Source organism: Microchirus variegatus (assembly GCF_963457635.1).
Source record: "Microchirus variegatus genome assembly, chromosome: 12".
In the NCBI taxonomy this organism is placed as follows: Eukaryota; Metazoa; Chordata; class Actinopteri; order Pleuronectiformes; family Soleidae; genus Microchirus; species Microchirus variegatus.
Genome location: NC_139813.1, coordinates 5,811,215 through 5,834,707, shown reverse-complemented (window position 1 = coordinate 5,834,707; position 23,493 = coordinate 5,811,215). Strand labels below are relative to the sequence as shown.

Below are 23,493 nucleotides of genomic sequence, written 5' to 3'. Positions count from 1 at the left end.
GTAATCTCTCCAGCTTTTTAAATGTGACTGTACCCTGGTTTCTCTGCTCCAAATAAAAAAAGAAATAATTAAATATGATTCATTTTGGTTTGTGGACATAATGACATTTGAGAACATTATTTTTGAGGTTTAGGAAACACTGCTCCACAAAATGGCAGTTTTTTTTTTTTTTTTTTAAATCAAACAACTAGTATCAAGCAAATGAAAGACAGATTGATCGATATCTGATGCTGATATCAGATCATCACATGAAGATTCAGTCAGTTTCAGATGATTTGGAGGCTTGAATCATGCAGCACCTCGTTGGCAGTGGGGATTTTACACACAGCTGCAACTCAATGTCAGAAATCACTACAAAGGATAAAGCCTGTGATATACTTATGTGCACATGGCGCACGCATCGCAATGCACGCCGCATACCGCGGATCCTGGTATACTCTATCCAACTTCACTATCGGCTGACGGTACAAGTCTGGATGCAGGGAATACGACTCATTCCGACCAAATATATTATACTCCATCTACCAGTGGGGAATTCAGTTTCCACATGCGCTAACCACACACGGCCAAACGCTCTTTGCACGCGGTTCTGGCTGGAAAAGAGCTGTGCACGGAAGTATACCAGGGCTTTAAGTCCCCTGCACTGCTCCCACTCAGCTCTCAGCCTACTTTTTGGCATTTTCAGGCATTGGGTGGAGCTCGACTCAGAGGAGGGCGAGACAACTATACACACAGTATATTTCAACAGATCCACTCATGGATTAAGTGTAATCCAGTGTAATTCCTTTTTTCTCGTCAGTACTGACTATATAGAGCACATTATTTTAGTGTGCTCCATCTGATTTGACTGCCCACACTTAAACATCACGTCTGCCCTCATCTCAACACACACACACACTTTGTTTGCATGGGTTCCCTATCATTGGCAGCAAAAAGGCGACTAAGTATTAAACCAAGGCTGTATAAAGACACAACACCATCACAGTGGCACAGACATGACTGAAACGCTGCTCCTCATAATATATCCTTAGATTTCATGGCTCCATCTTCTTTTCAAAAATAATAATAATAATAATAATAATTTTTACATCTCAACTACCTGAATGTGTTTTTTCTTTCGTCAGATCCAGATCCAAAGTGGTGCAGCTCATTGTGCATGTAAAGCTGCCCAGTCTCCAACTTCAAACCCCACACATCTGCACACATGTGGACAGACCCAGAGTCTGTGACTCAGCACAGGTAAGTACTTCCTTAATATCCAACCATCTTTTGCACATTTCCAGTCAAAGAAATGCTTTTTTTTTTTTCAGTTATCTTTGAGGAAAAAAGTGGGTACCTAGACAAAAACCACCCACTCATAAATACTCAAGTGTCCATAAGGCTTTTCTGTAGTAAGATTCAACAGATTCAACTGTGTCAGTGTAAAACACCAAACACTTAATAATTACTCATTATACTTCACATCTATGACCTGTCTTTGTGGCTCCTCTCAAAAAACAAAAACTGACAACCACTGACATTCACGATGTGCATGTGTGCTATTAATAAAAAAAAAAAAAGATTATAAGGACGTCTCCTGGACGGTGTGAGTTGCCAGCTGGTATTGGGACAGAGCTTCTTCGTCCTCTGCATGTGCTCGGTCACTATCGGTCTCGTCTTTGCAGCAAGACGCTCCGTTGCCTTCTTTCCTGGCCGAATGATACGTCTGCAACTTGGCTTCTTTGGGCTGGTAGACAAGGGACAGAGAGAAGACTGGTGTAAAAAAGCTCGTTGGACAAAGAGAGGAGAGTAAATCTGAATTCACCTTCCGAGCCAGAGGAGTGACACAGCAGAGCTTCTCTTTGTAGCGCTCGGGCAGAAAGAAGAGCAGCGTGCCCATGACTGGAAAAACTGTTCCTGGAGTCAGCTCCTTCTCCTTCATAGGTCCTAACACGTGAACAGGACACATGTTCATCTTTGATTTTTTTGATTTTTGCATGTAGGATGCAGGTCTTGACGCCAATATTCGGCAGTACATCGTCTTCCAAAGCACTGTTTTTCAACCAGTGGCACACTAGTGTGCCGTGAGAGATTGTCAGGTGTGCCGTGGGAAATTATCCTATTTCACCTAATTGGTCTAAAAACATTTTTTGAAAACAAATAATTAATTATCTGCAAATAATATGGATATAAATATTCAAGACACTTTGATAAGAATGACTAAATTGTTAATATAGGCTACAGAGTATCATTTTTTAAACATTTTTGTTTGGTGGTGTGCCTCGTGATTTTTTCAATTAAAAAAATGTACCTTGGCTCAAAAAAGGTTGAAAAACACTGTTCCAACACTGGTTAACACCTGAGGAAACGTGGCTACTGACCTGGAAATGATTAGTAGACCTAAATGGAAGTGAAAGTTACTGTGAAATTTATGAGTCCACTGGTTTGAACCCTCGTCCTCCATTGCAGAGGTTTAAAGAGAGTCATGTGATCATATATGGTGTTCACATGTCTCTGCACACCATAAGGACACACACCGACAGGGGAATATCTGATCCGTCTACTTACATTGTAGATGCGAATGCTTTTATCCGATACGAATGAGGCCTGAATCTGATCTGACCGTATCTGAATTCATGCGTTTTTACCGGCTTACACTGTCATGGGTCATATCTGATTTGTGCCACATGGGAGAAAAAGATCAGAATTGGGTCACCATGTAGTGTCAATGCAGCCTTAGGTAAGCGTAGTGTCTCTCTTTAGGCTAGGGGGTCACTAATAATAATAATAATAATAATTATAATAATAATAATTATAATAATAGGTGGACCCCCGTCCTGGTCTGGACACAGATGCTGTCTTATTTGGACCTGGAGCGAGTGTGAAAACACTCTGCCAATCATATCAGTGTACTGGGGCACACTAGATGAAGATCATCTGAACATTTTGGTATGGTAATGGTAAAGTATTAAACCATTGATACAGCTAGTTATTAACTTGTGTGTATTACCTGTGAGAAAGCTGACTATTAGTCCCACCACCACCACAGTGGTGGAGTTATGAGCACTGTACCACATGTAGGACAGTGAGTAAAGTGCTTCCACACCTGTTGGCCTGAAGGGAGCATGAAAGACAGGACAGATTAAGGAAAATAGAGCAACACAACAGATTCATTCACTTAAAAGTGTACTGATGAACACAATCGGAGGATTGTTCTTGACATCTATGAGTTACCTTGGCTTGGCAGTGATAGTGGAGGTGGTGGCGGAGACCAGTGCGCTCATAACAGTAGTGGTCATGTTATCAAATGGAGGCAGAGCAGTGGCGTTAAGAGGTGGTAGAGTGGGACCGGACATGCGCATCACATAACTGCCAATGCCGATCCAGAAGGCCATGATGAGACCTGCTGCTAAACCAACCACTGCACCCTGAGGAGAGTAGCAGAGGGAAGAGGACGCTCAGCTGTCATGACCATCTTATTACTGTTGTGTTCCCATATTACAGCTCATCAGTGGTCACAAAAGCAAAACGGGACTAATTAAAGTGGGACTCACGATTGGGTTTGCCCATGGGAAGAACAATCCTAAACAGAAGAGGCCCAGCAGGGGGCCACCCACCATGCCGAAGATACTGAGGGCTGCCTGTGAGGACAGATGACCGAGTGTGTCAGTGCAGTGAAGGACTATTTGTTGTACAGCAGATAAACATTGCAAATTGATTCAAGTCTTATATAAAAATTATAAAGGACGTTCAAATCGTCTAATCAAGAGAAACACCTCATTTAAAGATGGAATTATTAATGCTCCAAAACTAAACTGTACATAACAGTGAAGACATCATTACCTGCAGCACAGATCCCATTAGAGAGGCGAGGTAGGCCATTGCCAGACACACCAGGCCATAGGCCAAAGCTGTGGAGCACATGATGGCAAATATTCAGTTGTTTACTCGTGCTATTGTTGTGAAATGTTTCCTCATGAGACAATTTTCCTAAACCATTATCAGCAATAAATAGATACAAATCAGTTAATTGAGTTTCAGTGTTTGAGGGGCAATATTCAAACTCCCTGCAAATTTGCAGATAAAGTTGACATTACAGTAATGATCTGATGACTGCTGATATGGCATTGAACACATTCAAACCAGTGGCCGAAACTGACTGAACTGAAAATATGATGTACAAAAAAAACCACACAAACAAGCATACAGGAGAAAAACACCAGTATAATCAATGCTGCATTCCTAAATGCTTCTGCCTTTGCCATTAACTTTCGAAATAAGCTTGCCGTTCATCTGAAAACCTGCACTGGTTTCTGTACCTGTCATCAAGTAATCAGTCTTGTCAGCATTAATTTTACACTTTGTGCTAATTTTTATAACTCATACATATAACGCATAAATGTATTTAAATCTTGACATTTGGTACTACATATTATACTGTATATATCTGGTGCAAAGCATAGTTTCTCTTGCTGAATGTATTTGAACACGGTACCCGATATAAATACATTTAAATAAACTAAATCCTAGAATTATTTAATTGGGTGCATGTTAATCATGTCCAGGCCCTTTTCATCCAAATGTTCATCGGAGTAAATATAATCAGTATTTAAGAGTTAATTACAAGTACCAAAGACAACAATGCACTGTGTTCATTCAGGAAACACCACAAACATACTGCGACAACGATTGAAAACACCCGTCTTACCAAGTCCTTTGGATAACAGCGTGGCTTTAGCTTCAGTCATGTTGGGAAAATAAGGTTTAATCAGGTCCTCCATAGTTACTGTTGCTAGGGAGTTGAAGGCTGAAGAGATGGTGCTAAGTGAGACAAAAACAGGATTAAATGAGTCAATGGTATTTCTATATTTGTATCTGCATAGGAAATGAGACGTTTCAAGTCCTGTGGAGCTGGTGGTAGAAAATTATACACTTGGCAAGGTTTTGATTCTCACAATATTTCTGGGCATTGTTATTCAAAGAAACCACAGCTTGCATAACAGTAGTACACTGACAAAAGGCGTTTCTTTGACAACCGGACAGAAGTTCGGCAACTATAATTACACCTCTTAAATGACATGTAACAAGGCTTTTCCTATAAGTATGTTCACTTGGGTTATTTACCTGAGAGCTCCACTGAAGAGACAAGCCACAAACAGGCCTGGGAGACCAGGAAGGTCCCTGAACACGTCCATCACAAAGTACAGCACCATCTGCACAAGGAAACTTAACATTAGGACGCACCAATATAATTCTAGATGATAAAAACACAAGTTCTGTGATTGACCTGATCAGGGTCAGCCGTACTGACAAGCTGTTCCATGACGACAACGATTAGTGAATATACAGCTCATGGATGGATAAATTGTGTAATACTGTATATTCAAAACAGATAACAGTGTTCACCTGGTCATTACTTTGGACATAGCCCTTGACCAGAGGACTGTCTTCACCATAGCGAGCATACATGACAAGACCCATCAGACAACCTAAACACAGGACGATCTGCTGGCAGGGGAAAACCACATAGCAGGATCTGAAAAGGGACATGACAGGTGAGAGTTACAATCAGAAATCACTGGCAAACGGAACAAAAAGGCCAGTGACAATTACAGTCACACAAGGGCTGGGAGAGCTTAAAAAAAAACTGTTTTACTTTTATTTTTTAATCCCTCAGGGGAAAATGCATGTCCCAAAACAAGCATATAAACATGATGACAGGCCCTGTCATTTAAAAAGCACAAAAAAAATCAAACCTCTGCCAGAGCCACAGTTTCCTTATAACCACAAAAATTAAATGATTTCCTCAATGGGTTAGGGTGAGAAGAAATAACTTCTTTATGAACATACCAAGATGCCATGTGATCAACTGTACTGTATGTTTACTATAAAATGGCAAAGCATGCTGTGAGAAGTTAATGATACTGACATGATGGCTTCTTTCTCTGTGCGTGAACTGAGATATCTCTGGACCTGGGCCTGGTTCACACCATACAGAGCCAGCATCAGGAAGACTCCCCCCACACCCAGAGTCCAGAAGGTGTGACGCTCCAGAGGGTCTGGGTTCAGGCTACACAGAGAGTAAAAGCAGCATTAGACTTACTGAAGTACAAGTAAAATCAGTAACAAACAGTAACAGTTTTCCCAACGTACTCTAGTCCAGAAATACGACTTCCATTGACTGCTTTCCTCCAGACCTCTCCTATTCCCCCCGCCTGAATGGTCCCCACCACGATAACTGCCAGCTGGCCTACGAACATCACCACTGTCTGGAACACGTCTGTCCAGATCACAGCTTTCAAGCCTCCCTGTGTAACAGCAGCACAAACATCAACACTACAGCGAGTTCATGTTCGAGTCTGTAAAGACTAATATGACAAAGTATATTTTTAGGTACATATGTGCTAATGACAGACACACTTTAAAACTATGCAGTATCTTTAGACTCATTTAAAAGCTTCAGAGTCCTTGTGCTTAATTAAATGTCTTGTTTCTGGGAGAATGGGGACTGTCGCCACTCCCCCTGCTGTCTGTTAGCAGAAAATCAGCCTTCAAACATCAGCATGGACACAAACATTTTCTCCAAAATGAGAAATGTATTATTACGTATTAATATAAATTAATAACTATAAATAAAGTGGTTAACATTATCACATTTTCCCTGATGTTAACAAGTTTAATAAACTGAGCCACTCACCAGAGCTGTATATAAAGTGCACACTAATCCCATGGAAAGCACTGCCCCCCACAGGTCAAAGCCTGTCACTGCAAGCACAATAAACAGGTACAGCTGTGAATTACTGCTGGTTTTGTGTAGTGTAATGATAAATGTGATAAATGCAAATCTTACCTGCATTGAGTGCTAAGGCTGGAGCATAAAGGACCACCCCCATGTAAATTACCTGCAAAGAAAAAGGAAGATGAATCATAACATGTCAGTACCTCATTATCTAATAAAACTTAGCAGCTTTAAAAAAAACCAAAAGAAAACAACTGACTAAGCCGACAAGTGTTTAACTAACATTTGAGTCATAGATATATATGGTGTTTTTCAGGTCATGTTATCAAATTCCTGATGACACTGCTGATGCTCTCACTGGAGAAACTACAGATACTGTCAACCTCGTGAAGGAAATGCAAACCATAATAAAAATGTTACAAGGGTCAGTGTGACATTCTCAAGGGCCACAGATGCAGGCAGCTGGAATGCAATTACCAGTGAATTTTATTTTTTCCTTTGGTCTGTTCTTTCTCTACATTAAAAAAAAATACACTCAAAACAATGTTCTCAAATGTCAGTTTTAAGGATTTCTTTGTTATTTGGAGCAAAGAAACCAGAAAACATTTTTACTTTTAAGAAGCTGAAAATGCCCTCTGGTTAAGTAATCGAGTAATTGTCGCAGCCCTGTCTGCAATAGACATAGATTTTTATCAATTCCAGCTCATAGATTGTGCACTTGCAAAAGACAGATGTTGTGTATTGCATGTTCGTGGTTTATGGATTTTTTTTTTTTTCTTTTCAAGTTAGTCGACACATACTCATACATCATTTTCTCAGCTAGTGTTTGTTTACAGTACAGTCATGACTGCACTTCCCGCAATCGTTACACTATCCAATAATTTAAAGAAACATTAAAAAAACGTATACAAAGTACAAGGTAAAACAAGATACCATCTGAAAGATGAACGTTGCAGTCCCACACACGCGAACCGTCTTGTTAAAGCGCAGCTCCAGATACTGTTGAGAGGAGAGAATGTAAAAGAAAAACAAAAAGAACACAAAAAAAAAAAAACTAAATCAAAAGGCTGAGCATATATCATCTCAGAGTTATCAGTGCCGAGGATGACTGCTGTCAGTGACAGAACCCTCACTTTAGGTTCTGCCAGATTTTTAAGATCAATCTCTTTCAAAACATTACAACAGTATTACTGTTTTTTTCAGCAAATGACTGATTAGTGGCCTTGAGGTTCACAACTCTGATTAAAGATAACATAAAAAAAAAAGAACATGTTGGTTCTTCCTGTTAGACATTAACACTTTAAGGATAAGAAAGGTCAAGGAGCAGATAAGAAAACCGAGCTCTGAGATCATACTTGAGAAAGACGACATAGGAGGAAGCAAGAGAAAGTGCTGAGAGAGAGAGAGAGAGAGAGTGTGTAAAACAGAAAAACAACAGGCAGACAGGGGAAAGAGGACATTACAGTTAAGAACTGTTTTGAAAAACACAATCACAGTTGAATAAACGCATGAATCCATCATAGTGGTGCTTCCATGACTTGACTAATTTGTGATTGGTTTTATGCCAATTCTCTATTGGCGTGTACCTCATAGGCACTGGACAGCCCCAGCCTGTAGAAGACTGGGATGAAAATATGAGCAGGGATGAGGAGGCCCAAGAAGTAGGAGCAACCCAGGAACCAGTACTGCGTTCCATGGGTGTACACCTCAGACGGTGCGCCCAGGATGGCCACAGCGGACTGGAACGTGGCCAGCAGAGACAGAGACACAGGCAGGCAGCTCATGGAACGGTCAGCCATCAGGAACTCCTGTGGTTAAAAGAAATCAAAATAAAATATAACGTCAAAAACTGAAAACATGAAAGAAACCAAAAAAAAAAAAAATACACTTCAAAAACAACAAATACAAAAATTATGATCATCACCTAGCAGTTTTACACTTCGTGGCAATGTTGCTTTAATCCAAGCAATTTTCTTTTCTCCAAACTTCTTACATGTGGTTGTAGACTGAAGTACATGTAACATACACTACAATTAGCTATTATTTTCATAATTGATTCATTACATGTTTTAGTCTATACGTCACAAGCGTTGCTGTGACTGAGTTGCAAATGTATTTATTGCACTTAATGCAAGTATAGTGCGTCTGCCTGTCCATGTTTCAAGAGGTCAAAAAATTGTGAGCCCTCGATCTTTCACCTTCATTTAAACAGATAAACTCAGTCCGGGAGAAGCTCTTAATACTTTGTAGATCACACGCAGCTACCTTGACCTTTGTCTCAGTGTGCACGAAATTATCAGCACAATATCAGTACCGGCCAATACTGTTTTAAAATTTGTTATCAGACATCGGCAAACAAACCTATTGCCTCGATATGACTGATGTCTAAAAGAGTAGGCTGAATAAGCTGCTACCTCCTTGATGTCCATGCTGGTTATTTTATTTTTCACAAAGAAGTAAAGTGGACATCTGCAATAATAGGAGTACGCAAAATATTAATTTCATTACATAAATTGGACGCAATCGGTAACAATATCAGCATATCAGATAGCAACGTCCAATATTCTAATCAGTTCATCATTATGTCTGACAAACAACAGGACTTCTTCAAATGTGTTCACAAAAAGGGGATTGACACTTAAATGGACAATCATTTAAACCAAAGAAATAAAACGCCTCCTTTTACTGGCTGTTGCAATAGCATGGAGGCCTAAAAAAATCTTTTGAGGCTCCGACATCAAAGTGTACCTGTGTTGTGCGTTGGCGACCACCAGAGAAGGCATAGAAGAGGCCGATGCCAGCTGAGGCCACCAGCAGCACGGCGAAGATGACGTAATCCACCGTGGTGAACTGCATCAGGGCTACTTCCCCCATGATGACCCAAGAGGACGAGGGAGGATCGGGGCAGTGAAAGCTGTAGGACGCACTGCCTCTGCAGAGGGGCACACAGTCAGAGAGGGTAGTGCACCAAGGAGAGACCAGTTGGGGGAGGAAAAACAGGAGAGAAGGTGAGTGAAACACACCACAGCAGAGATCATTCAATAACAAGAACCAACTTTATAACAGTCAATGTAATAACAGCATAAAAACGGTGATATTGTTTCCCGTTTGGATATGGACCAGCAGGTTTAGTTAATACAAGGAGGGTAAAAAAAACACAATTTAAATGCATCAAACAGATAGATGAAGCAGAGCTATACTACATAACTACTGTAAATTATGTATTTATACTATTCATATAAGATAATCCTTTTTAGTTCCACAATGGGGAAATGTACAGCAGCAAAGACAGTCAAGGTAGGCAATAAATAAACATGCACTTCACACTTATGTATACACATTATAGAAATCTATGAACTTTTAGAATAGACAGCGAATGGCACATTGCATCAATATTGAGATATTTTACAATGCTATACATTACTATTTAGAGTCTAAATAAAACGCTTTGTGCATCATTCAAGCATGAACCCTTTTTTAAACTTTCCTCATAACACTCGATTTATAATCAGACACTCAAAAAATAACAAAAACAAGAATAATAGCTGCAACAATGAAACTTATTTAGAGCATTATACAAAATTCACTGTACAACGTGCTTTACAAAACAGGCAGGTCATAAAATATAAAACTGACTAGTCATTCAGTGACATATTTGGCACAAATTCAGCATCATGGACACATGATAACAGACATATTATAACATGAGCACAGTTGTAGCTGCTGTTTCGCACAGATAGTAGACAGATGGGTGTATAAAAAAAATGTAATTACTCAGAAACATTCATCATTGTTCTGCAAGTCACCACTGGGATAAAACTTTACTTCACTTTGAGGCTACAAAAACTCAGGAGACAGAAATTAATGTACAGCATTTAGCATTAAACAAGTCGAGAAAGTTTGTGATTTAAGTGGAGAGACAGTCTTAAAGAATCTGCTTTAAACAAGAGAACAACAATATCAAACAGATTTAATGCTTAAATAAAGCTGCTGGGGAATAATACTTCTAACAAAAAACATGCATTTTTTTTTACATTCTCTCATACAAAAAGCACTTAATCACAAACTGTCAATATGCTATGCTAAGGTTACAGAAGAAAATAGCAGTGTACTTACTACAAACTCCTGAGATCAAGCTGCTGCTGCTGCTCCACTTCACACTGGAGGCTCAGACTTGTGTGTTCCCTAAAAGGTAGGAGACTTAGTCCAATCCCATCATGATCACTATGGAAGCAAACGAATCCAGCAAACCCTTCCTAAAAAAAAACACCCACACAACAGAAAAATGACTTATGACAATATTGTTACAGATCATTCAATATCTGCACAACCTTTACAAAAACAAAGATTTCCTTTCGACCAAACAAAAACCCAAAACCTTGTTATGTTTTTGTAAGACAACTCCTTTGCTTTCAATGCTTCACTTTATGGGGTTTATTTTTGCTGTCAGCAGTGGACACTCCATGCTGTGATTATCTGAGGATCCACGAAAGAGAAAACCATATCCACAATTTCATCATATGAAACCAAAGTGAGGATTTCCCAGGAAATATGGTGTTGATCACAAATATTTTTACATTAATTTATTGATTGTATTATCTACATAAATCTATATATGCAGGATACCTCCGTCTCACTCTTAATTACATAATTGTCAAATTGTTAGCTTGACAGGCATCAAACTTGGCAGGTGACTTACGAAGGGCAACAGTGTGTAGTGCCAACTTTGATATTTAGATAAATGCGAGAGATGAGAAAAACAAAAACAAAAAACTGGAACACATTAAGGTTGGGAACCACAGGTTACCTCACGGTACGAAACACACGATACATGGTCCTAGATAGCAATAACATCACGATACGATTCTGTGATATTTTCCTTGCAAGACAATCATATAGCGATACATCACAATGTCTTTCTAAGTGAACAAAACAATGTCACATGAAAAGTTAATGTCAAAATGTAAAACAAAGTCGTGGGCCAACATTGATATTTATTCACAAACTCTCCCTCATTGAAGGGCCGGGCTGATTTTGCGATCTCTGCTGCCACAATAAAACTAGCCTTTACAGCGACTGCGGTCAACAGAGGAGAGGCCATTTGTGGAATGCGGCAAAACACCAGCAGAGCATGCTGGGATTTTAAAGGTCCCCTATTGTGCAAAATCAACTTTTTAATCTTTTAGTACTTATATTTGGGACTCAGTGGGCCATACCAGTCCCCAAAATGTGAAAAAACAAGACTCAGTCATGTTTTAGTGGTTCCACTTTGTGTAAGTATAGGCGATAAAACATGCGATGTTTACACCTCCAGACCAAGTGACGACAGTGCGTACATTTCACCGTGAATGTTGGCACCTCACCAGGCAGAGTACTTCACAGCTCCACCGTAGCTCCCCCTTGTCCCTGTGAAATACGAGAGTGCAGGCGAGGTAGGAAGAGTGGCTGCACAGCAGAGCACACTGTTTTACACAAACTTCTAGCCTCAGAGGACTTGTGTGTCCACACTGCAAAAAAGGAATTTCAAGAAAGTAAAAAAAGCCTTGTAACAAGAAAATAAGTCTTATTTTTTTGTCCAAAAAGAATATTAATCTTGACAAGTATGTTTTGCATCAGAAGAATTATCTAATTTTAAGAAAGTATGCCTTACTTTTTCTTGATAAGATATTCCAGCTAATTATGAGCTAGAATGAACCAGAAACAGAGTATAACAATGTTTTACGATAAAACCCAGTAGGGCAACAAGATAATTTGCCTTACTTTAAGAGTAAGACCATATGAACAATGTCTCAATTTAAGAATGCCATGAAACAAGGACAATTAAAGGTTTTTATTATGATTATTTTCTTTGCATGAACCTGCTGCTTCATATCTATCATATCACAGCAGACTGGTCTATACAACACAACCTACAACATAATACAAATTATCATGTTGGATGAAAACATGGCCCACAAACAAAACAAAATGACCAAAAATGGCCAAAATGAAATGACCCTTGACTCAATTGCATCCTGCATCAAAGAGCACGCTTATGCAGCATCAGCATTTGACTGCTAATTGATTGTTCATTTGAAGAAAAAAGAATCATGAAACAACAAAAACATAAACAATGGTCAAGAAGGACAGTTTTTCTATGAGAGGCAAACACATTAAGTGTGCCTTTTACAGTCTATCAGACGAGGCTCTGTGTAGCCCAAGCACATCTCCTAGATAATATTTTGTAGGGACATATGTCACATCCTTGTGAGTATACCTGTAATATGGAGTGAAATCTACCAGATTATCAGATATTATGAGTTCAGTTGCTTGTGCCATGTTTGGAATCTCTATTGTATATGCCATGTAATTTCTATCATAGCGAACAGTAGTATGCTGCTGCAAATCAAAACAATATAAAGATGAGTTAATTACATAGATATTGCTCACAAGTCCGAACTCAGGCAAATCATTGGAATTAACAGCAGTTACAAGTAATGTTTTCTCCCGTATATATTTATTACCATTTAGATTAATCCATTTAACAGACACTGCATTGTTTATGTCATCATTCCCAAGGAAAGCCCTGGCTTTTTCTTTCAAATACGAAAGGTTGCGTATTTCTGAAGTTGGTCCCAATGCACACTCGTTAGAAAAAATTGGGTGTTCAGATTGACTTACATTTTGACAACATTCATACATTTGATTATGCTTTATTAAAGACTTGCAAACATTTCGAAAATTTAGTTTTGGGGCCCACTGTTTGAAAAAACAATGTTTTGATTCAAATCTCATGCACATGTGACGGACCATTGGTCCCAGGACTTTTATCTGCGATGGAGCATGAATCAAATAATGTTGTTTTGGGGTAATGTTGTTATCAGGGAAAACACTTTTCATATGTTTTAAATGCTGTTCAATTAGTCTTTTCAACTTGTTAATTGTCTGTAGACCAATGGCAGGAGCAAACAAAATTTTAACAATTTCTATGAGTTCAAGGATTATTTTGTAGTATTCAGTATCTTTAGCTGTATCAATAAGGAATGGCAATAATTTTAGTAGTACAATCATTTGGCCTGAGGATTGCTTCAATTTACTATCACTTGAAGCTAATGTGCTGTAAGCTATAGGGCTCGGTTTGTCTCTGACATCAAGTGGAGAGTAGGGAAATCCTCTTAATGCACTATTGAAGACATCCAAGTCTAGTTGACCTAAAAGAACTAACTGTTTTAACACAGACTTTATTTCTAATGGAGCAATGCCTTCAAGAATTATATGCATCATATCCTGAGGTGTTTGTTCGATCAGGTTAAAGGCAGGAAATTGTACCAGCTTGCTCCTTCTGTTAATGCCAAATGTAGTCTTTAAACTGTTTCTAAGATACTCAGTATTTGCCCTCTCAATGTCATCACATTGTCGAACATGTCTTTCTAGTGTCCTTAGCTCAAAGTTGTCTTCGTCAAAATACATTTGCATGTCCTCAAATGAACATTCACACTGCCGGCACTTACTATAGGCGAAACCAACACCCTCTTTAAATCCACAAAGCTCATGTTGTGCTAAGGTGTCTCCACATATCGAAACTAATGCTCCAAATATTTTACGTTCACCATTCGCAGTTTTAATATCAACACCATCATATAGCATTTCTAGGTCCTCATACAACCTGCCCAAAATTCCATCCACTCCACATTCAGACAACTCCCTCTTCTTTGCAATAGCAAGTAGACGGATTGCAGCGAGTTTTGATCTATATTTTGGATTAATGTTTCCTAATGTATAGTAAAACATTAGCAACTTATTCTTGGAGGCATGAGAACCAAGTGGGTTGCAGATTTCAATTTCATCAGAGTAAATGATTATCTGTAAAGCAGAAGGCTTAGCTGAAAATAAAGGGTGTGATTTCATGAGCTCTCCATCTATGATGTCATACAGATAGCCACTTCTGTATTTTTGCGGCTGATCTATCATTTCTAAAACTTTTGGATGGGACAATAACTGTTCTAAACTTTTAATCAGAGGTACATAATGAAAACATTTGGTTACTGTGGAGAGGACCCGTTTTGTCCCTTTTTTCTTCAAGCAGGCCGTATACCCAACAGAAACCTCCTCTGACTCCACAAAATTGAAATTTTCCTTTATCACATTGTCCTGCCTGTATGTTGTTGCAACAGAGGAAAATGGATCCTCAATCCGGTCAAATACTGCCATCGCTTCCTTTTTAAGTTCACTTCCTTGATGTTCCTGGAATACAGTTTGTAGCTGACTCCTCAGATTAGTCACCAACAGAGCTTGATATTGCTGCATTGCTGCCAAGACATCATTCACACCTCTCTGAAAAACAAACAAGAAAGAAGAGAAAATTAATTCCAAACAGTCTAGTTTTAAAATTATTAGCATACAATCTCTTTTATAAAGAATATGAATATAAATAAGAGTAACATCAACACAATGATGCTTTTCAATTAATTTACAGGACATTAAAAGTAAATTCAAGATATGAAGTTATCATAACTAGAGAGAAAGGCATTATTAAATATCAAACCTCATGGATAGATACGTAGTTAATCTAGAAGTTAAGTTGCAGCTAAGGGAGACTAATAAGGTAACTGTGAACTGACTTGATTTTTTTTCATCACACAATATTTTAAACTGCAGGCACCAGCCCAGATGTCGAAATTCAGTGAGTGAGAGGTTGACCTATGCATAGTCAACACAGCAGTGATGAAGAAAGTATGTATTGTGTTGCGTAAATATAATTTGTTAGTTTGGAAATCTCATTTCCCCTTTCCACCATAACGTCCCTGTAATGGCACCAGCCCAGATGTCGAAATTCAGTGAGTGAGAGGTTGACCTATGCATAGTACAGTTCACAATAAGAGAACTCAATATTACCACTTCAGATCTAATTTCCAAACTTGGACTTTAAATACAGATAATCAACACAGCCACAGATGTAATAATTGTAATAATGTTGTATGTAGACAAACCTGTGAAAGGTGGTGTTTTTCTCTTGCAGTCAACATAATGGCAGTAGCTTGTCTACTCAGAGTGTTACACCTCATGTCATCCTTTAAAAAAAGAAAAGAAAAAGAAAATTAAACATATAATGCAAAACACACTGTTGTCACACACTGATATGCTGTCATAAAAAATAGCATTTTATGACAATTCAGTTGAGATTTCTTTTGGATTTGTAAGACAAGAATGATGATAGGATTTAGCTGGTTGTGTACTGAAGGAAACAACAAACTTACCTCTGACTGACATGCAGAAGAGTCTACAGTAGGACATGACACAACAGTCACTGCATCTTGCACCGTGTTTTCCACCACTGCTTCGTCCGTTGGATGCTCTCTGTTTTCCACCGTCGCATCAGCTGGCCTGTATGCCCACACATTTTGGTCCACTGCTGGTGAAGCTTCACGGCTTGAGGTCGCTGTTGTCCCCTCTCGCTGTGCGTTGCTGCTGCCACTTTCCAGGTGTTCGTGGTGGTTTCTTCGAATGTGATACCATAGTGAGTTGTAGACTCGATACTCTTTGGTGCATCCATCAATTCCACAAAAAACGCGAAAATCTGGACTGCGACTGTGAGCAGTGTTGATATGACTCAATAAAGACTTGAGCGTGAGAGCCACAAACACAAAACAAATAACACAGCGCCAAATCATTTTGCCGTTTTTTAGCCTGTTTTAATTAGCTTCCGAGTCCGACCACCTTTGCCGCTGAACCGAAGATGACCTGGTGGTGATAAAGGTACGTACCATAATTCCGTGTCTCATAATGGCAGAAATGACTTTCCATTTATCAATTATCCCGTAAATGTGACTCGATTTTAATAATTACAAAGTCATATGAAGTTATTTAGATAAATATAGTTGGTATAAATGCAAAATAAATGTATTTAGCCTGAGTGTCCACCCCCGCACCCTCTTGGAAGATGGTACAATCCACCCTGTCGCGCTCTTTTTTTTCTCTCTCTCCCCACTTGGAGGAGTCCGTTAATTTTAAACGCTCTGCTACTCCGGAGTTCACCTGCGGCAGCTCTGAGTTCATTGTTGATTGTGGATATTAACATAAAAAAATATGGACAAACTGGACGAGGTTACAATTGCCACACTCAAAGGTATGCTACAAGGGTTAGTTTTATGTTGTGCTGGTGTTATATTAAAGTTAGTTAACCTAGCTTAACGGGTTTGCGGCTAATGGGCTAAAGTTTTACTAGTCGAAACTACATTTAAAAAAACAGGCTAGCTTTGCATGATTTCCATCTAGAAATAGGTTTAACATAATTAAGCTTTGAGAGCAGTATTTTTTTTTTTAATATCAAGGGCTGTAAATGCTGAAAATGTAACTGCACATGCCCAGGCAGGAGCTGGAGCCGTTCATTGTAGGCCCCCCTTGTGGATTCCCGCCTAATGGGCTAAAGTTTAGCCACTAAACTACATTAAAAAAAAAACAAGCTTTACAAAACTGACATCAAATGTGAATGCGTTTTATCTAGCAATGCTCTATTCTCACTCTGTAGTTTGCATGGTTTCAGTATATCTAATTTATAAATGCTGTAGTAAAATGTATGTCCAAACGGTATAAGGGATGTTGCCAAAATATCCTTACCTACTATGTTCAAATATGAAGGAATTCAATGATAACCTCTGTTTCTTGGCCCTGACTGTCACTTTTCTATATTCCAGCTGCTAATATAGGAGAAAACTTGTTCCTTTCGCTTTCCCGAGATGACATCAAAGACCTCTTTCCTGGTCCTGAAAATTTCTTGAGGCGCAGGGCTATATGGCTTGTTGTAAATACAGATGAAAAGGTCAGTCATTCACAGTATAAACTGCTGTTTAACAGTACAACACTTTTTCAATATCACAGTCATTGTTTTAGACATTTCTGCTTCTAGTCCCTTTCAACAGTGGATACAAAATAAAAAAAGTGATTTTTTTTCAATTTTTTTTGAAGCGCTAAGATCTTAGGAACGCTCTTAAGAACACTGTGAAAGAATAACGTGTTTCCCAGAGTCGCTCTTAGCTTAAAAAGATCTTTCACTGTGCACATCAGTGCACATCGTATGTTTAAAACATATTAAATTATGTGCAGAAATAAAATAAGAACAATAATAAACTAAATATGAGGAATAACGTGCACATCAGGCACACAAATAAAATTAATCATCATGACTATCATTTATCATATTTTTTTTTTTTTGTACACATCCACGTCCCATCTTTGCATGAACATCAAAAACACAACCGTTCTTAAATCAACCCCTAGTGTCGCTGTTGCATCGTGTTTTTACACAGTGTGGAGCGTCTTGGTGTGGTGGGAGCATCGCGAGCAAGGGTCAGTGTCACGGAATGTGGCAACGGTGACACCGATCCTCCTGTGTTATTCTGGCACCAAAAACACTGTCACGCATTACACAAACACTCCACTGCCTAAATATATACATATCTATGGCATTGATCATTCAATAATGATGAGAAGGAAAAACGTGTAATTTTTTATTGGGTGGAAGTTACTCAATAAATGTTTGTGTAAATGTGTTTTAGGTGGATACTGCTGCTGAAATTCAGCAATCACCCCCCACTGGAGGCAGTGACCTTTCAAAAGAGGAGGCCAATACTTCTAAATTTGTGACTATGTCCAACCCACAATACATAGTCTTCACAGACAGTGAGCTTGAACAGGTGCGATGCTCCTACTTTGAGCAGAAACGGCTGGGGACTGAGCACAATGTAACTTTATCCAAGGAGCTCTTCTGCCGACTGATAAGAAACACTATGACTAATATGATCTCCATCGCAAGAGCCGCAGAGGACTCCAGATACCCCACCAGACATGAGGTGAATACCATGGCAAAGCGATTGGTGGAGTACTATCCAATGATAAAAGACAGGTCGTCTAATAGTGAGTGGGTGAGTAGATTTTTGTCACTTTTGCTTTTTGCTGGTATTATGTTAATACTGAGATTCAGATAATTTCCAAAAGTTGTAATTACAGTATAAGAAAGATTGAGCCCCTATCATCTTTTTTGAATGTTTGCCATGTATGCCTTACAGGAGCATGTTGCCAAAAAGCTCAGAAAGAGACTCTCAAATGTCAGAAGTCCCAGGAAGGCCAAAGGTCCTCCTTCAAAGAAACCACGACAAGAAGTCAGTTCAGACATTGCAACTACTGACTATGATGGAGATTCCAGTGCATCCACCATTATTCTGGAACGGTCACCTGTTAGTCCCATGGGCATCCCAGTAGAGCAGTCACCTAGAACCAGCACCCCAGCACAGAATCGGGACAGCAGTGATGAAGAAAGTATGTATTGTGTTGCGTAAATATAATTTGTTAGTTTGGAAATCTCATTTCCCCTTTCCACCATAACGTCCCTGTAATGTCTTCAGCTTGTTCAGTTGAAGTCATGGACAGCCAGAAAATCCAAGCAAGACACTACAAGACCCTCCAAGAAATGTACAAGTCAAAAAAGCCAAACAAAGCTGCTGTAACTCATTTGCTGAACCTGGAATTTGAGTCTCGAAGACGCTTCATCACCTCTGATGTTTTAAAGGAGCAAGACAGAGCAGCAAAGATTTTAGAGGCTTACCCTTGTTTCAGAGAACTGGATCACGTAAGTAATGTTGGTCCCACTTAGTTCACATTTTCAGCTCTTCTAAGAACTCAGTTTAGCATGACATAATTAGCATAATGTTTATATATCTTGCACATTATTGATTTTTAGTCTATTAGATTTTAGTCATCAGAATGTAAGACGAGAACTTTTTTTCAGTAATTTTTCTTTCTTTATATAAATTTTACTATTTTTCAGGTGCTGGATGAGCTGCAGCGTATACTCCAACCAACCAACTCCCAGTACATATCAGAGGTCCAGAACAGATGGGCAACCTTCTTCTCCAAGGTCCAGTTTTATGGCGTCATGAAGAAGGCAATGAAGCCTCCTAAATCTTTGAATGGAGGTGAAGTCACAATACACTGACTTGCTAATTTTATATAATAATGTCTTTTAATTATTTATGTTATGTTGTGTTATAGTTACTTATGGTACCACCTTGTTTTGTGCTTTTTTCATTAAACCAGTGGAGCATATCACAGCTGTCTTCAGAGCCCTGCCACTGCTCTTTCCATCCAGCACTATGCCACCGAAGAAACTGGGCTCAAGCAGTGAGGCTCTTTTCCATGTCCTTACGGTGAGATTTACAGACTTATTGAAACATTTCATAATATATGTTCCAGTTTTTCAGGCATACATTTTGTATTAGGTTTAGTACATTTTAGATACACTTTTATCATTTCAAAAGGTCTAAAGGGGAAGTATGTACTTTATTTATTACTAACTTTGTTGGAACTAGCTGTGGTGCATTCAGCATTTGCAGTGCTGAACTCTAAGTGTTTTAATTTCACTTTGATTTCACTAATGTTCTAGTCCAGGTCAAAGTTTATGTTATTTGTAATGTTTTTCTAATCTTCTTGATCATTTTTTGTCATCTAGACTTCTGAGGATCCTGATGGTTTCATGCGGCATCGACCCCTGTCTTCTCCGGTTCTGCTCATTTCTGAGGACAACTGCATGCTCGCCATTGGAAACACACCAGTGATCACCTTCACCATGGACAGACTTAATGAGGGACTTCTCTACCTCATGGCATATTACTATGCCCTGCACATGACCTACCCAAAGTGCATTTCTACACTACTGTCAGTACTGCAGACTGAGGTACTTCAAGATTCAATTCATGAGCAGGATTTGACCCACCACTACAAAAAAGCTATTGGTGAGTGGAAGTCATTCAGTGAGTGAGTCCCTTTGTTTGTCACTCTGCCCCACTCTGCCTGATGTAAGCATTTCAGTTTTTAAAAAAAATGTTCATCACAGTTAGACACGTTGTTGACGAGATTGAAATCCTTTCCTGTGGGATATTATGCTGCAAAGCAGCTGCAACCTGATGTTTAGTTGCAGTTGAAGTTCAAATCAAAACTGGCCTTTCAATCTGTTTGAATGAAGTGAAGTGCTCCTTTTTTGGATGTTGAATTGAGCAACTGTGTGGCAAAGTTAATAAAAAAAAATAAAAAATTAATGAGAATGCTTTGGTATCTTGATTTAAGACAACACCACTTATATTTGTTTTGCTCTTTTAAGAAATTATGTCTTACTTTAACTACTTTTCTGCTCATTATCAATCCCAGATTAAGACCTCATTTCTTAAATTTAATGTAGTGAAGAGACTTAAATTCTAATTTTGAGTAATTTTATCTTCCATTAGAGTTTTTTCATTGCTTGTTTTAGAAGAATTTGGATTAATTTAAGATTTTCTGTCTAGTTTAAAGTCTCATTTTAGTCTTTCTGAGCTAAGAAATGTAGGCTTATTTTAAGAATTCTTGTGAAGCAAAAAAAGCTTACCCCATTGGCAGATTTTTTTGCTTGATACAAGATAATTTGATTGAATATAAGAATATTTTACTTCTTTCTAGAAGGGCTGTTTTTGCAGTGCAGTGGATATATTTTATTTATGAAAAAAATGTTCACAAGCTTCACGAGCCCTTTGTTGTTGATCGTGTGTGTAAATTCCCATGCTGGAGGGACACCTTGAACGCACCAGTTACGTGCCTGCAGTTAGCGAGTGGCGTGTGTGGATCGGTGATATGAGGAGCACGCGTTTGAAAGCACTGCAGAAAGATGTAGATGTTGTCCTACATTTCTTCTCAACCAAAGGCTTCCTTTCTGTCGTGTTTCCAGTTCTCTCCTCATGTTGTTGATCCACACACGTCACTTTCAGTCGCAGTTACACTGGTGCGTTCAGGGTCTTTTTCTAGCATGGGAACTTACATACGTGCCGCGCGGCGCATTAATCGTTTTTCTTCGATTTAAATTTTTTTATGATCGCGAGAAGCCAAAATCATGGTCACTCACTATGCATTACGGTGAAACGCAGTAACAACAGGTAAACGGACATTACTATGGAGCAGGGGTTGGGACGATGGTGCATGACAATAGGTGATAAGTGGCGACACTCCCCTGGAAGCAGTGGATGTGTGTTTACCTGGGTCTCATTCACATGTAAATGACCAGGCACAAAACCGAGCGTTTTGAAAAAGGGCTGTTTTGGCAGGGTTATTGAACTGCTATTGTGCTTCATCCTTATGATATTTTGACTAAAGCATGACACAGACATGTTCATTAGGGCACCAGGACCTAGTTTAACTTGGGTTAATAGGGTATAATATGGGACCTTTAAGCATTAAGGCCACATTATACTTCTCCGACTGCATAACCGCGGAGACCCCTCGAGCCTTCAGACTTCTCCGTCATGGTGACGGATACACGCTGCAATTTCCCGCCCGATCAGTAGGGGTCGCTATGCAAGGTTGTTGTGCTTTTGGCTACAGTGAGCAATAGCGTCCGAGAGAGAAAGAGAGCGAAAGACTGTTGTTGAAACAGTGGCTGTTTCTCACTTTTCTGTGTCCCGGAACGCAGTTTTAAGATAATTTGAGGCGAGAAATCGGCCATTTAGAGTCTAAACGTGCTGTGTGTATTAAGATATGACGTATTTATATTTTGGCAGCGACGTTGTCGGCGGTGATCAGCTCCGTCTCTGGACGATCGGTGCGCACTGTGGCCGGCACAGAGCCGCTTAGTTCGGCCTGTCCTGAGGACCAATCGCAGCCCTTGACAGGCATCCCCTGATGGAGTGACGGACACTTAAAAAATATTTTGTGCAGTCGGAGACGACGCAGAGGCTATCCGTCGACGCAGAGGGCTCTGCGTAACCTACGTAGAGCACTTTACGCAGGAGTATAAATTGGGCTTTAAGGTGGTCCGTATCAGTGTGACGTCAAAATCATCATCCACCCCACGGGACCGGGCGAACTGTGCACTCCGACAGAGCCTACTTGAGCGCTTGTGTGAGGAGATCCTCCTTCTCCCCATCTATACAATCACAATTTAAAAGAAAATCAAGGACTCTTGAAGTGAAATATAAACAACTGCAGGAAAGGAGAAGAACGGCATCACTAGACGTGGGGATATTTTTCGGGATTGTTACGTTATGTTTTGGAACATATGTATGTATAACGCGTCCGCACAGACTGAAAGTGACAGACTGCAGGTATACAGACCCACGGTCTGTCGGGTCAGCCCTAGTTATCATTTGGTATTGCTTTGCTGGCCAAATGTAGTTACACTGCGGGCCAAATTTTGAGCGGGCCAGAGTTTGACACCCTTGCTTTAGATCTAGACATAACTGCTTCTTAGTCTACCACTTTATCCTCCACATAGAGGTCTCTGTGAGGCGCTAGCCTCTACTCCACTGCATAGTAAGGTTTCACTAAACAGACCGTAAAAACTCATAAAAAGCAGCAAAAGCATTTTAACTGAGCCAGTTTTGAGCTAGATCTTTATGGAAGCAGAACATTTCATACTGAGTTGGAGCTCTGTTTTTGAAACGGCTGTTAGGAGTAGGTGGTAAGGAAAGACCATTACATAGTTTAAAAGATATAGGGAAAAAAGAGGGTTTATTATATTGATATTGGTTGATGCACAGCGTTGTAATATTGGAATCAAAATATTATGCCACCCCTTTTAATCAAGTTATGAATTTGAAGTTTGGTGTGCATCCAAAAAAAGAATAATAGCTTGATAGGCTTCAAACTTGGCAGGCGACTTACTCAGTGTCGACTTCGATGTTTGGATAAGAAATGCAAGTGACGGCAGTAGTGCTGTAAACTGGAGCACTAAATGTAGCGGCTGCTTTTCATGTTTCATTCATTTTAACTTGCTGTCACAA

At 39.4% G+C, this 23,493-nt stretch overlaps 1 protein-coding gene across 1 annotated transcript; it reads right to left on the bottom strand.

The window, feature by feature from the left end:
* Window positions 1–1,561: 1,561 nt before the first annotated feature.
* On the bottom strand, window positions 1,562–9,592 carry slc5a6a (solute carrier family 5 member 6a; the record flags this gene model as incomplete). The annotated part of the gene is made up of 16 exons (XM_083898466.1): window positions 1,562–1,726; window positions 1,805–1,926; window positions 2,990–3,093; window positions 3,214–3,407; window positions 3,534–3,620; window positions 3,823–3,890; window positions 4,688–4,800; window positions 5,104–5,192; window positions 5,386–5,515; window positions 5,909–6,049; window positions 6,133–6,287; window positions 6,677–6,744; window positions 6,830–6,881; window positions 7,652–7,717; window positions 8,305–8,526; window positions 9,467–9,592. 16 exons carry the CDS (start codon window positions 9,590–9,592, stop codon window positions 1,562–1,564), a joined length of 1,902 nt encoding a protein of 633 aa, XP_083754592.1.
* Between the last annotated feature and the right edge of the window lie 13,901 nt (window positions 9,593–23,493).